This window comes from Scylla paramamosain, chromosome 5, assembly GCF_035594125.1.
Source record: "Scylla paramamosain isolate STU-SP2022 chromosome 5, ASM3559412v1, whole genome shotgun sequence".
NCBI lineage: Eukaryota > Metazoa > Arthropoda > Malacostraca > Decapoda > Portunidae > Scylla > Scylla paramamosain.
Window position 1 is genome coordinate 28,238,472 of NC_087155.1, and position 15,834 is coordinate 28,254,305.

The 15,834-nt window shown below is 36.0% G+C and overlaps 1 protein-coding gene and 1 pseudogene across 1 annotated transcript; both read right to left on the bottom strand.

The window, feature by feature from the left end:
- Positions 1–1,227: 1,227 nt before the first annotated feature.
- On the bottom strand, positions 1,228–15,528 carry LOC135100780 (uncharacterized). The gene is made up of 4 exons (XM_064004100.1): positions 15,259–15,528; positions 11,413–11,686; positions 8,288–8,419; positions 1,228–8,034 (listed from the first exon to the last, which is right to left on the bottom strand). Exons 1-4 carry the CDS (start codon positions 15,288–15,290, stop codon positions 7,876–7,878), a joined length of 597 nt encoding a protein of 198 aa, XP_063860170.1. The 5' UTR covers positions 15,291–15,528; the 3' UTR covers positions 1,228–7,875.
- Positions 8,426–11,402, bottom strand: LOC135100782 (uncharacterized; annotated as a pseudogene).
- Positions 15,529–15,834: the final 306 nt, after the last annotated feature.

A 15,834-nucleotide genomic window follows, 5' to 3' on the forward strand; every position in this document is an offset into this window, starting at 1 on the left:
CCAAGGTTAGCCTATAACTTCGTTCAAGTTCAGCTGTAGTACCAAGTTTTTGTGATGGATTTAATGAGGGATAACTAAATGAGGGTCGTTACCTGAAGCTCGGGACGGATAATCTTGGCCTTAAAATCCACCTAGAAACATAAAGGACATTTCCCTGATTTGATGAAATCCCGCGAGTAGTTCAAATTGAGATATGTGTTCTTTGCCTAAATCACTAGAAAAAAAAAAAAAAGTACATCTGAAGCGGCCTGTTTGAGATGTAAATGATACAGTACCTGATTTGCAAACTCCAGCTTTAATAATTTTTCTACCTAATAAAAGGGGAAATCACATCACCACGTTAAGTGATGTTATAAGTAATATTTAGGTAAAGAAACACCGTCATATCTTCTTTTATAGTGTGACAGATTGAATGATAAGAATATATAGGAACTATGAAAATGGAAGAAGACATCTCACTGGAAAAAATACTTTTGTTCAATCCAGCACAAAAAATACAAATCTTTATCTGAAACCTTGTCCTAAGGTACCTTCAAATGTTTTTACTTGCAACAAAGAAGTTATCTTCTTATCACAAAATATCCCTAATGCCATATGGAATTAAATAAAATGCAAATAAAATGCAAAGACCAATGACCCGTTGGTCAGATGGCAGTAACAGGAGAGTATCCATTCATTCCTGCATCTCTCAGACTTAGTATGCAGGATGTTGGTCTAAGCAAAAATACTACAGGATTTAACATTGTCTTTTTATTTTTTTACATAAGGTAGGAGCTGATTTTTTATGAAACTATGTTTGACATATGAATATTCAACCTGCATGTCAGTCCTATTGGCTTAGTTCAATGCTTCTCACCAAAGGCATAATTAGGATTCTTATAAGAGGTCAATGTGTATATATATATATATATATATATATATATATATATATATATATATATATATATATATATATATATATATATATATATATATATATATATATATATATATATATATATATATATATATGTGTGTGTGTGTGTGTGTGTGTGTGTGTGTGTGTGTGTGTGTGTGTGTGTGTGTGTGTGTGTGTGTGTGTGTGTGTGTGTGTGTGTAATATCACACACAATTAACTTATAATGCATACTTTCATACCCCAGTTCCCTTAACAAAATTACCAATATATAATGCATAAATATATGCATGTCATGCTATAATCATGATTAGAATTACAATGCCAACTAATTTCACTGCTATATTTATAAAAAATATACTGATACAGGTCACCCATCAATAATCCAGCATGATTAGAACCTGTAGAGCATTGGATTACTGATTTTACCAAATTACAAACAGGTTAAGTTAAAATCAGGGTTGGATCTAAGTACAGTGGTACCTCAGTATACATCTGCTTTGGAATAAATCCAACTTGGTATACTTCCTGTTTGGACGCAAAAAAATTTGCTTGGTATACCTTTGTTTGGAATACAACTCGCATGCTAGAACTTGTATTGGTCAAAATGGGTCACAATACCACACTTTACCCTTGTTTTATCTCTCAAGAGTCACAACTGCCCATGAGCAGTGCTGCCAGGCTGGTGGGACTCTCTTTTCAAACAATAACATCTCCCTTCTCATCACCATTCTGGTAGGCATTCAACTCTTCTCAGCAAGGTAAGGTGAGGTAAAATTTTCATTTATTTCATCTAATTGCTTTTGTATTTACCATAATTAACAGCATAATAAGATGCAACTTTTTCATAAAAATGGCTAAAAAAAAAATCACCCAACATCTTGTATGTGAATGAGGTCTCCCATAGATTTTATTTTGAAATTTTCTTTACCTGTACACCCAAAGATTTACACCAAGTATTATAGGCAAACCATAATATGATGTAAGGAAATACTGAAAATGAAAATGCGGCCCTGTTCAGTGATGCACCAAGTGTGTTGTTGACATCTTGACAGCTGGGCTGGATTCTTCGCCTCACCTCTGTGACTAGGCCACTATCTCTGCTTTATTATTGCAATCATGTAGGATACTTTTACTATTGTGATTGTTTGCTTATTGTTCAGCTGTACCCCTAGCTTTCTTTAATCATTACATACTTAAATACATAAAAAAAAAAAAATAAATAAATAAAAAAAATAAATAAATAAAAAATAAATAAATAAATAAAAAATGCCCTACTGAAATATGGGTGCATCTTATATTCCATCAAATATGGTATGTATTTTAGTATTAAGCAGTGCTTAAATTATTTAATACAATCCCAACAATGTACTGTATAATATACCAATAACAATAAGACTTTTTTCATGGGAATAGATTAATCATTTTCCTTTTATTTCTCATGGGAAAAATTTGTTTGGTATGCATTGTGTTTGGTATAAGTCCAAGGATCTGGAACAGATTAAGGACATATAACAAGGTATCACTGTACATGTACTTGTACAGATTTTCATGTACTTGGAGTTAAAAAAATTCAATGTTACTTGTAGTTATACTTAGACCCAAAGTACAGTATAACACCAGTTATCCGGTATCTGACTATCCAGAATTCTCAAGCAACCAAAATTTTTTTCAAAGGAAAAATAAATAAATAAAACAATATTTAAAGATCATGAATATTTGAAATTGGCACCAGGCAAGCAGTGCAAGCGGAATGTTTTGTTTCCCCACTACTGGTGGCACTGTGAGTACTCCCTGCCACTTGCATAAACAACTTTGTTTCTGATGGATATCCATACAGTTTCCATAATTATCTGCCATGCCAAAGGTCCCACCCAAACATAAATGTAAACATTGGTTGCGTCAGAGCAAACATCAACATTGTTGGTGTTGGAGCCTACTCTGGTTGATAGGCCTATGCTTGTGGAAGAAAACCCAAATAACCCAACATCTTCATCTAATTAATGATACATAAGAATAAAATTAGTGTTAAGGAACTAGTTTTACAAGATATACATACAGTAGTAAATAAGGAACATTAGTGTGTACCCTGAAAATTTACATGTCAACACAGACGGTTAAGTATAGTCCTTTTATTTTATATATATATATTTTTTTTTTTTCTTTCATTTGTATCTGTCATACTTACAAATACTAGTGTACAGTATTTTACTTTAGTTTTTACTGAGAATAGAATATTTATAAGAGTAACACTCAACCAACCAGAAAATCCAGCTATCCGGAACATACTATCCACCTTGGGTGCTGGATAGCTGGGGTTATATTGTACTTGAAAAATACCAAGTACATTCAACTACAAACAACTACATTGTATTCAATCAAAAGTTATATATTGTATATAGATTCTAGCAAACTTTGCAATGATAAAAAATGAAGCTAAAAACTTACTTTGAATTCATATGCCACAAAAAATTTATCTATATTTATGAAGTAATTCTATGATTACTTCTTGTACTACAAGAAAAGAACTATAAGGAAAATGAAACAAAAAACTTGCACAATGAGTTGCATGAAGAATGAACTTGTGATCAATAAAATTGACTGCATTTATGTTATTTTTAGTTATAAAATTATATTATTAATATAGAACAAGGGATAACATTTAATACTCTGATATTTACCCTTATATTCTGTATCAAATTTAGTTTTATTACTGATATGAGAAATATATGGATAGTCTTGGATTTGCAGCATAGGGAATACAGTGTTACTTATTCAAGTTATTCACTAAGTATATGTTCTTGTTTTGCAGTTCTGTGATAAAAGCAATGACGTGCTAAAATAAAGGAACTTCCATTTACTTTTCTATATTAAAGCCCACTTTTTTAATAGTGTACTCATTAATGTGTATGTACAAAAAACTACTAACGTTAGTGCTTTACAAATCTGTTACAAGAATTTCTTTTATCATATAAAGTACTTGTACTTAAGTACAATGATATATATATATATATATATATATATATATATATATATATATATATATATATATATATATATATATATATATATATATATATATATATATATATTAGAATTGGACTCAAGTACATAGCAAAGTGACTGTATTTGTACTTGAAAAATATCCAGGTACTTGAACTTGGATTGAAATACAGTCACCTGTACTTGGAATCATCCCTGGTTAGAATACACTTAACAAAACAATTAACCACATCATCCTATCTTTAAAATCCCCCGTAAATCAGTACAAGTTCATTAATAAGGGGGATTGTACTAATACCACTTTTTTCCACCAATACTGATAATGATGCTTCATTTCTGGTAGATACTGTTAGCAAAGAAATTAAGGAATTTTCTTTCTGTTTCTTTGTTTCATAAACTGTTGTAAAGCCAATGCTGTATAATTCACACAAGCTTTGCACAGACACATTGCTGTTGATTTTTTTTTTAAGACATTCAGACACATATTTCAGACATATTTTTAAGGTAGGATAATGTGGTTAACTGTTGGGTTAAATGTATTCTAACCAGGGCTGGTTCCAAGTACAGGCAACTGTACTTAAATACAAGGATGACAACTCACTAATAGAGCCACATGATATCAATCACAGGCGAAGAGTATTTTGAGGATCTATTGAACTTCCTGTGATGTGAAGGTGAGGTAGAAGAAAATAGAGAAAACCTTAGACAAGTAGAGGTGGAGGATATTGGAGAGAATGAATGCCTAATAACAGAAGGAGAGTTAAAGGCAGCTGTGGGTAAGATGAAAAATGGAAAAGCACCAGGGGATGATGAGATCCCAGAGGAAATAATCAAGAAAATAGGACCCACTGGACTAAAGTGGATGTTGGACCTGATGAACCTGGCATGACAAGGCAAGCAAGTTCCAGAAAATTGTGCTGGAGCAGTAATCTGCCCTATACACAAAAATGTTGACAAAACAAACTGTGAGAATTATAGAGGCATTTCCCTCCTGTCACATATCAGAAAGATTTATGAAAGAATTTTGTAAAAAAAATTAGAGAAATATAGTTGAATACAAAATAAAAGAATCACAAAGTGCTTTTAGACCAGGTTGAGGAACATATGATCATATATTTAGTTTACAAATGCTAATGGAAAAGAGTTGGGAGTGGAACCAACCAAAGTATACTGGATTTATAGATTTACAAAAGTCTTTGACAGGGATCCAAGGCATCAGTTATGGCAAGCCATTAAACATGATGAATATGAAATTCTAACATGTCTAAAAAAAGCAATCAGGAACATATATAAAAAAAAAATGAAAGAGTAAAAAGTGAAAAGAGATGGCAGATAGTTCAATGTGAGTTCATTTTGTACATGGACATAATAGTTAAGGACGTAGAGGGAGACAGAAATACAAATAGACTGGTGATTGCATATGTGGATGATATAGCAGTAGTTAGACAGTTGGGAGGATCTACAATATGAAATTGAAAAATGGAACAAAGTGTTGAATAGATATAAGATGCAGATGAATATCACAAAAACATAAGTCATGAAAGTCGGCAGATATCAAGATGAGGGAGGAGTTGAAGGTCAACAACTGATAAAGGCTGAACATTTTATGTATTTAGGAGTAGAGGTTTGAAAAGATAACTAACAGGAATATGAGGTAAACAATATTTGGGAGTAGTTTTGTAAAGATAACCAACAGGAATATGAAGTAAACATTTGGATTAATGAATGCAATAATACCCTAAACATATTGTACCCACTGTTATGAAAAAAGAAGATTCCTCAAGTGAAAGAGGACTATTTTCTTTTTTTTTTTTTATGTAGGCAAGATACTGGCCAAGAGCAACAAAAATCTAATAAAAAAAATGCCCACTGCAATGCCAGTCCCATAAAAGGGTCAAAGCAGTGGTAAAAAATTGGTGGATAAGTGTCTTGAAACCTCCCTCTTGAAGGAATTCAAGTCATAGGAAGGTGGAAATACAGAAGCAGGCAGGGAGTTCCAGAGTTTACCAGAGAAAGGGATGAATGATTGAGAATACTGGTTAACTCTTGCGTTAGAGAGGTGGACAGAATAGGGGTGAGAGAAAGAAGAAAGTCTTGTGCAGCGACGCCGCGGAAGAAGGGGAGGCATGCAGTTAGCAAGATCAAAAGAGCAGTTAGCATGAAAATAGCGGTAGAAGACAGCTAGATATGCAACATTGCGGCAGTGAGAGAGAGGCTGAAGACAGTCAGTTAGAGGAGAGTTGATGAGACGAAAAGCTTTTGATTCCACCCTGTCTAGAAGAGCAGTATGAGTGGAACCCCCCCAGACATGTGAAGCATACTCCATACATGGACGGATAAGGCCCTTGTACAGAGTTAGCAGCTGGGGGGGTGAGAAAAACTGGCGGAGACATCTCAGAACACCTAACTTCATAGAAGCTGTTTTAGCTAGAGATGAGATGTGAAGTTTCCAGTTCAGATTATAAGTAAAGGACAGACCGAGGATGTTCAGTGTAGAAGAGGGGGACAGCTGAGTGTCATTGAAGAAGAGGGGATAGTTGTCTGGAAGGTTGTGTCGAGTTGATAGATGGAGGAATTGAGTTTTTGAGTTTATGCCTCTACATTACGACCAATACTAACATATGGTAGTGAGTCCTGGACTCTGAACAAGAAGTTGAAAAGCCGCATCCAAGCAGTTGAAATGAAAGTTCTTAGACTGTTAAAGGGAGTGACAAGATGCGACAAACTGAGAAATGAAAGAATCAGACAGGAAGTTAGAGTAATGGCAGTGCTGGACTTAATAGAAGAATAGAAGGTGAGGTAGTTCAGACATGTCAAAAGGATGGAAGATCAAAGGTACCCATAGAAAATGCTGGGTTGGATGCCTGCTGGAAGATGACCAGTTGGAAGACCCAGGACTAGATGGATAAAGGGTGTAGAAGAACCACTAGAGAGGAGAGGGACCAGCCTCACTTGAGTGCAAGAGAATGTAACCTACAAGGACTGAGATGTGTGGAGAAGACTGGTGGAGAGCTGCTGCTGACAGGTGTATACCCTAGCAGGCATTGGATGAAATGGTGAGAAATCAACATTATCTTTTATGCATAAAGCACAGAGTTTGTGCTTTACACAATGAGAAGCATTTCCTTTATTCACTGGAGCCATGGCTGGACTAAAACTGAGCAGGTGATACCAGCTGTTTATGCAGCAAGTAGCTACTTCTTCTTCTGTTATTCTTGTACTGCTTCTGTTTCACTATTACACTACTCCATCAGTCCCTTTTCCCCAACTTTGTGTTAAAAACTTTTAATATGTTTTATCATCTTTTCAACAAACAGTAATGGCACCAGGTTGGTAAAGGGACCCAAGAAATTTGAAATTACGCTAGCTGAAATTAGTGTCAAAGTGGTGATGGTCAATCTATACTATGAAGGAGTCATTTGATCCTTTGAGGTATATAAAATTTAAAGAAGAATTGCAAAATTGTTTCACAATTTAGCTTTTTATGAACACTATCCTTTCTTTATCAAATAAGTTTTCATTCTTTGATTATCTTTTGAATCCTTAACTACAACCATTAATCATTTATCTATCCATATTCATGCCTATAATTGTATCTACTCAGCAGTAAACATAATGAAAGACACCATATTGCAACCATTAATCATTTACATATCCATATTCATGCCTATAATTGTACCTACTCAGCAGTAAACAAAATTAAAGAGACCATAAAACAAAATGCATTATATCATGCTAGATGCACTTTCTTCCTAATATGTATATGTTAATTACAGTAAAAAATAAATAAATAGATAAAAAAAAATAAATAGTGAAAAAAAAAAAAAAAATATATATATATATAATAGCCATATATAAGCAAGTTAACCGTCAATTATTTATGTGGTCATATTCATGTCTACAATTATATCTAGTCTATAATAAACATACTGAAAGACACTGGACACAAGATTTAGATATACACATACATAAAAAAGTCATCCCTTTATATCTTTAGCTGCTACCAGTTTGTGATGCATGTAAGAGAGGAAGGTGTTCCACAGGTAAGAGAAGAAGGCCACAAAGGAAACCCTGTGTTTCATGGGAATAATCCAGAAGTTCACTGTCTGGATCAGTGGCCAAATACAAATACCAGTCTGAAAGAATATAAATGGTGGTATAAGAGCCAGTCACTATAATCACAAGTCTGAGTCACTATACTCCACAGGAGGCAATGGAAAAGGATGAAATGACTATGACAGCTTTGTATTTTGGTATTTTGACAAATGAATAGAGAATGGGGACACTGAACAAAAAGAAATGCACTCTTAATATGAATCTAAAAGAAAGGAAGCGAAGAAAAAAAAAAAAAAAAAGCCCTGTGTAATAAATAAGTAAAAGGGGACCTACCTTCCATGTCTGAGGTATTTTTGACCTGCACTGACTGATGCACTCTTCCCATGACTTTCCCTCCATAAGATTTATGCAAACATAAAACTGTGCATAAGCAAAAGGTGCCCATGTGAACTGCTCAATGATGGCCTGGAATAGACATAATGACATTAATATATTATTGGCTTCTTGATATAATATAAACTGTACATTAAAGGCACATATATCAGTTGCAGTGCACTGGAAAGAAGCACTTTTGTAGACCCTGCTGTTGTTTTCATATTTATTGTTGTGGATTTGTATGGACCACTTAAAATTATACCCCTTAATTTTATAAATAATGTCTGCATACACATACATGCACCATGCACAATTACATGATCATTACATGGATGTACATATATGTTCATATACTACCTACATATGTATCCTACAATACATATACATATACACACATCTGTAAATATATGTCTAATAACACACACACACACACACACACACACACACACACACACACACACACACTCATACTCTAACTCATAATTTGCCTTAGATTTGGTGGTTTTTGTATGTGGTCCAATTGTGCCCTCTTTGTTTGTCCAGCACTGTTCAACGCTGATATTTTGGTTTGTCCAGGTTTCATCCAGGTAAATCTCTGGCCTTGGGTTTTCACTATGCCTGTTCATATTCAGTTCCCTTAGGAATTTGTTTCTGGCAGCTGCGATGTCTGATCTCTCCATCAATATAGCTCTGTTGCTACAGTGTTTCTTATATCAGAATCCCAAACTCTTCAGCAATGTGCGTAGGCTTGTTTTTCCTCCTTTGAAGTTTACTGGTGGTTCCTTAAGTTTCTGTAGCAGTAAGTGAACTGTAGGCAGCGCTTCTCTCTCATAAAAGGCCAGAATTTCTCTTCTTATTGCTTTCTTGTCCAAGTCATCAATGCCCCCAAGTACAGGTGACAATCGGTTCTGATGGAGTGGTGATTGTATAACTCCTCCTTCACTCCTCTTGCCCTGGAGTCTGATTTTGTTGATGACTGCCTGTGAAACTTTCGTTGCCTCAGAGGTTTTCTTCACCACATCTTCTACTGGCTCTTTCTTGTCCTTATCGAAGTACTTGAATACATTGAGGACAATATTTCTTGCCTGACTGATGAGCCTTACAGTATCAACCAGGAGTTGGGGTATGGCTGGACAGTAAAGTGGGGGATGCCATAACTTCCCTCTCATGCAGCTGATATGATTCTGGCGCCACAGGTGACAGCCTGACAGGGCCCACTGGCCCAGGCACGTGCCTGGCCTGAGTGCTTGCCACCAATACCGTAAAACATTGTTTCATACATAATTGAAGATCCGCCTGAAATGTAAAGGTTCTGAACTCTGATAACGGTATCAGTGTAATGAATTACACATGAGAAACTTAAATATGAGTTCTGGTAAACTTGTTATTTGTTACAAAGCGAAAACTAGTAATTAGTGTATTCAAATATATTGGTTAATTATCAATCATGTTACAGATACTGCTGCCAGACGTAAGAGTACAGTAGGGAGGGGGCGTGGCCTCTTGAGATTCTGTCACCGTCCCGACTTTAGCACATTTCAGCCTTGGAAAATAAGCATATGGATCCTTGTCCTAGTTATGAGACAGATTGATATGACAAATTAATAATGATTTACATGCACCTACAAGAAAATGCATGGTATACAAGCTGAGATTATGCAGTTCCCAGACTGTCCACAAGGTTAAAGAATTGGCAATAGTAAGTAGAGATGGTCATGATTTAGTGTGCAATATCGAGTCATTCTGGGAGCACTTGTATATATGCTACACATGGTTTTATGACCACATTCAAATGCTCAGCTGCGATTTCAGTATTAATCTCTGATTTGAGCAGAGGGCAAAAATAAAATTCTGTCAATTTCATGAAAGTAACACCAAAGACCTTAAAATGTTAGAGCAATCCTACAATAATGAATCAGTGAGCTGAATTCCATGTTTTGAGAGGGTTATTTTTGCATCGTGAAAGGCACTATGCCAGTTATCACCCAAATTGTGGATCAAACTTACTGATCACCATCAGTGGTGAAGTTCAGAACCATACAGACCCATACAATCAAAGAATGCTTGTAATTCTTTTTAAATTTCTTAAAATGTTAGAGCAAGCCTGCAACAATGAAGCAGTGAGCTGAATTACATGTTTTGAAAGGGTTATTTTTGTATCATGAAAGGCACTATACCAGTTATCACTGATCATCATCAATGGTAAAGTTCAGAACCATACAGACCCATACAATCAAAGCATACTTGTAATTTTTTAACATATGCAGGGGTGTGTACTGTGAATTCATCTCCCAGGGTCAGACTGACAATATGACACTCCTGTACTGTTTTGAGGCAACTGAAGGAGAACTTATGGTACAAACAACTCAAGTTCTGGTATGATAGCAACTGAATAATTTAACATGATGTCACTTAAAGTGCAGTGGAAAATGTACAAGTTTTTGGTCTGCACCAACATGATCGCTACTCCTCACTTGTCACATTTAAATTCTTCCTTTTCCCAAGATAAAGTTCAATCTGATAAGTTGACATTTTAATACCACTCATATTCAGTAAGAGTTATTTATAAGTAGCATTTGATAAGGTCAAAGAACAGAACTAACTGTGGCAGAAGTGCTAGAAACCATATATCACTGCACAAGGGGATGGCAACCAGTTTATATAAGGCACAATGCCTGCTTTTTAAGGGTGTAGTCTGGGATTTTTTTTTTTGTTTGCACCTTGTATGGGAAATGTGATGCATATGATGCACAATGCAAGGCAGCATATATCAAAGCAGCACCACTAGATTACATGGTCATTTGCAGGGAAATAAATTTTTTATTATTTTGCCTACCAGTATTCTAAAATAATGATCTACACTGGAATGAATTTTCACTGCAAGACAGAGTAATACACTTTCCTATTCACATCCCTGTTCTTGCAATTTCTTTAATACTTCCTTCTGAGGGTACATGTGATGGAGAGTTTCCATATACTGTATGCCATTCTTCTCGTGACTAAGTCTTTCTCTTACATAATCTTGTCCGTTGCATTTGTCAACTTAGTGCAAATTTGTACACATAACCTTACTATTTACTCACCTTAAGAACAGCTCCTTTGAGAGTTTCCACCCTCACAATCACATTGGCCATGCACACCCAGCAGTAGAGGGATGGTGCAAGGATGCAAGCCCCAAATACCCCAAAATGCAGTGTTTCATAAGGATCATATTTCTTCCTGTGAGGGTCAAGCAGCTGCTGGGTGATGTTGCTGGCAGGTAATAGCAGGGAGTAGGTGGCAATTCCTCGAGTCACTGGATACCTGTTGGCAATGGCCTTCAATATGCCCACCATGCGAGACATGCTTCCTGCCCACCTGAAATGTGGAGACAGTATCACAAATTAAAAATTTATACAAAACAATTTTTGAGTGGTGTGTTTTTGTATATGAAAAGAACACACAGCAAAATACCATAGGAAGAAATGTAGGATATGCTGAATATAGAATGAATGGATAGAAGTAAAGAGATGCTAAAGTGCATGCTAGAATGATACAACAATGAGTGGAGAGATAAAGGAGTGCACTACAAGATATCATGATAATGCAAACACTGGCATTATGTGGATGAGACACAAATATGGAATAGAAGTCAAAGATCTAGGACTCAGTTAATGGAAATGAGCTCTCTCTCTCTCTCTCTCTCTCTCTCTCTCTCTCTCTCTCTCTCTCCTCTCTGATGTGCCAGTGCACTAAAGAGATAGAGACATGGCTACACTTTGAAAGCTTCACCTGAACTCAGTTACTGCTTTCTCAATTTTCCTGTTGCTTATCTCACTGCAACAGTTAGTACCTCAACTGTGGTTTGGCAATATGACGAAAGAATGGAAAAAATAATAATAAATAAATAAATAAGATAATATGATGAAACACAAAGGTAGAATGAAGACTGTGGGCTGTATTTGGATAAATCTACTGCTGAAGCACAGAATATACATTGTTACAAACTGTGTTTTTGATAAAGTGATGACAGCATTTGACTGTGTGTGATAGATCTATCTAGATATTAATCATCAGTTCAGAAATTTTGTCACTAAGAAACAGGCAGACTATGAAGCTCCCTTAGTTGATAGTCTCTCACATAACACAAAAATATTCCATTCATATGTATGCCATAAGAAGGAAGGTAAACCTAGAGTGGGTCCACTTAAATCAGGTAATGGAAGTGTTGTTAAGGATACTAAGGGCATGGCTAATATTTTTACTGCAGCATTTTTCGCTGTATATATTTGAGAGGTTCCTGATCATCCTGAGCCACACCAAATTTTTGATGGGAATATTGGACACATTGACATCTCTGTGGATTCAGATAAGGCTGCACTCTGTTCTTGATGTCTCATCTTCAATGGGACCAGATGAGATTCACCCATGCTTAATGAAATCATGTATGGACGAAGTTACATATCCTTTACCTCTTATTTTCAAAGCTTCTTATAACTTTTGCTACCTGTTTTCTACATGGAAGAGGTCCTTGATTGTTCTAATTTATAAAAAAGGGATTAGGCATGACCCTTTAAATTACAGACCTGTATCTTTGACGTCAGTCTGTGGAAAGTCACTTGAATGTATTTTGTCCAAAATTATTTATGATTATACCACTTAATATGTAATGACCAGTTTTGCTTTTGTTTAGGAAGATCTACTGAAGACCAACTCTTATTAACGTACAGTGATATCTCCTATGTACTAGATCAAGGTGACAATGTTAATCTAATTATTTTTTACTTTTTGAAGGCTTTTGACACAGTATGCTACAGTATTTTATTAGACAAATTTATTAATCTGGATATCACAGGAAGCCTTTTAGGGTTGGATCAGAAAATTTTTGACCAACAGAGTGATGAATATGGTAGTGGATCATAAACTGAGTCACCCTTGTGATGTAGTGAGTGGGGTGTCACAGGGCTCTGTTCCTGGTCCATTACTTTTCTTTTATAAATTAATTTTCTCACTCATAATATCAAATCAAGTACAAAAATTTTTGCTGATGACCTTAAATTATATATCACAGTTAAGACAAACTCTCCACATTCTCTTGTGCAAGCTATGACTACATGTCAAACATGTATTACTCTTCTTCCTAAAGTGGCATCCTCTTGGGGATTGTCTGTGAATACCAATAAATGTGTAGTATTATGATTCAATAGACTGCCAGTGGATTGGTCAACTTTACCAGTCTCTGGCTTATACTAGATGAATGACACCCCAATTCCAGTTAAGAATTTGGCAATTGACCTTGGACTAACTATAGACTTATCTCTTAAATTTCATCAGCATGTAGTTAATACCATTCAGAAAGCTGGTGGCATGGCTTAAAATTTACTTAAATATACTATTAATCAAAAGGCATCTTTTTAATTCCTATTTATATAGTACTTGGCCCCTACTGGAATACTGCTCATCTCTGTGGAATTTGGGATATATTACAGACCTAAGGCTACTGGAGTCTGTTCAGAGACGATGGACAAAGAACATTCAAGGCATGGAACATCTGAATTACTTCCAAAGATTGAAAGCTTTGGATTTATACTCAGTTCACAGTCGACTGTTGCACTATGGCAGTAAAGTTCACAGTCAACTGTTGCACTATGGCAGTAAAGTTCACAGTCATTGCGCTATTGTTCCCGAGGACATGATGTTCCGTAACTCAACATTAGATATCACAAGAGGTCATCACTACAAGATTGCACAAGTGAGAACACAATTAGATATACGCAAACGATTCTTCAGCGTCAGAGGAGTTACACTTTAGAACTCTCTTCCCTAAAATGTTGTTTCAAGCAAAACAGTATCTGGTTTCAAGGCATCCCTTTCTGCTCATCTTGGCAACAGTCTTTATGAATTTATGTATTTTTTTTTACTCCTGCACATGATGTACTATCCAGCTAAATGTGAAACATTTGTAAAGAACATAGCACATATATAATAATGACAGGCAGTGTGCTGCTTCTGCACGTAGGTTAAGAGGGAACCTGATAGAAGTCTTTAAGTGGTACAAAAGTTATAACAAGGGGGATGCAAGCAAAATTCTTAGGATCAGCAACCAGGACAAACAAGAAATAACAGGTTCAAGCTTGAAAAATTTAGGTTTAAGAAAGAGATAGGAAGAAATTGGTTCTCAAATAGAGTGGTAGATGAATGGAACAGACTCAGTAATCAAGTTGTTAGTGCTAAGATATTAGGGAGCTTTAAGAGAAGATTAGACGGGTTTATGGATGGGGATGATAGGTGGAAATAGGTAGGTATATTTCATACAGGGACTGCCACGTGTAAGCCTGGTGGCTTCTTGCAGCTTCACTTATTTCTTATGTTCTTAAGTTGTTATGTTCTGCTGGGTTGTCAATCCTGGGTAACAGGTAGCCCACCAGGTGAGAACCTGGTGAGAGGCTGTTTCCTATTAATTTTTGGTGGTAAGAGGTGGTATTTGGCTCTATTTTAACCCCGCTTTCCTACCATGTCTCCAACATTATGGATGGTAGGAGCTGAAAAAAAAAAAAAAAAGGAAATAGGGCCACGTGCCTCTCCTTAATATTTACGTCAATTAAACCATTATCAAATTGCCTGAGAGAGAGAGAGAGAGAGAGAGAGAGAGAGAGAGAGAGAGAGAGAGAGAGAGAGAGAGAGAGAGAGAGAGAGAGAGAAAACACCACTGGTGATCTATTGGCAAAAGGCTTATCAGCCAGTGCTGACAAATAATAAACAACCGAAAGATGTACTTTTACACACATATCTTTCACCTCCCTACACATCCTGTCATACACATTACAAAATATACTATACAATGATATTAGTACACAGCCCATCTTTTCACATCCGAGGCCTTGCATACTCTCCTTCCATCGTCCCGTCACAACCACATATCGTCAGTAAAGCTCCAGCCCTCCACTCACTTCACGTCCAGGGCCCAGCAGGTAAGAGCCATTGTCCTTTAATCACCTTATTAAGTTCAGAGCATTCACCACTGCTCTATTATTCACAATACCTCGACTGTCAGCCAGATTATACTTCCATACATTTGGCATTGTTTGAGGTCAGGTCAGGACAAAAGCGGTTATTTTTATTAATGTTAGAAGAAAATATTGACAGTAACACATCAGTGTGCATAAATATACATTGATTATAGTTAGTAAACACTACTATTCTGCCGATATAAGCAAAAAATAAGAGGACTGAGGCAAGGAGTTCCTAAGACAGCTGCCATAAGAATGTAAACAAAGGAGAAAGACGTGTACCCTTGCACAGTATTCACAAAGAAATTACAAAACGGGAATGGAATGCAGTAATTGTCATATGTGGATCCATCACAGCCGCACACAACTACCAGGCTGTCATGATAATCCTCACAAATGCAACTAGGAAACGCACATATCTGGCCTGCACTGTACAAAGTATGAAGTAGGGGAGACTGGGGCAAGTTGGCAACAGTAACTAGTTGGCAAATCTGAAATAATTCCATTATTTACCGC

What these genes read in the sequence shown, in the direction of transcription:
- LOC135100780 (XM_064004100.1), bottom strand. Translation starts at nt 15,290, where the DNA reads ATGGCTCTTACCTGCTGGGCCCTGGACGTGAA. An exon ending in TGCTGGGCCCTGGACGTGAA is followed by an intron (nt 11,687 to 15,258) that starts GTGAGTGGAGGG and finishes TCCACATTTCAG; the next exon opens with GTGGGCAGGAAGCATGTCTC. An exon ending in TCAAAGGAGCTGTTCTTAAG is followed by an intron (nt 8,420 to 11,412) that starts GTGAGTAAATAG and finishes TGTCTATTCCAG; the next exon opens with GCCATCATTGAGCAGTTCAC.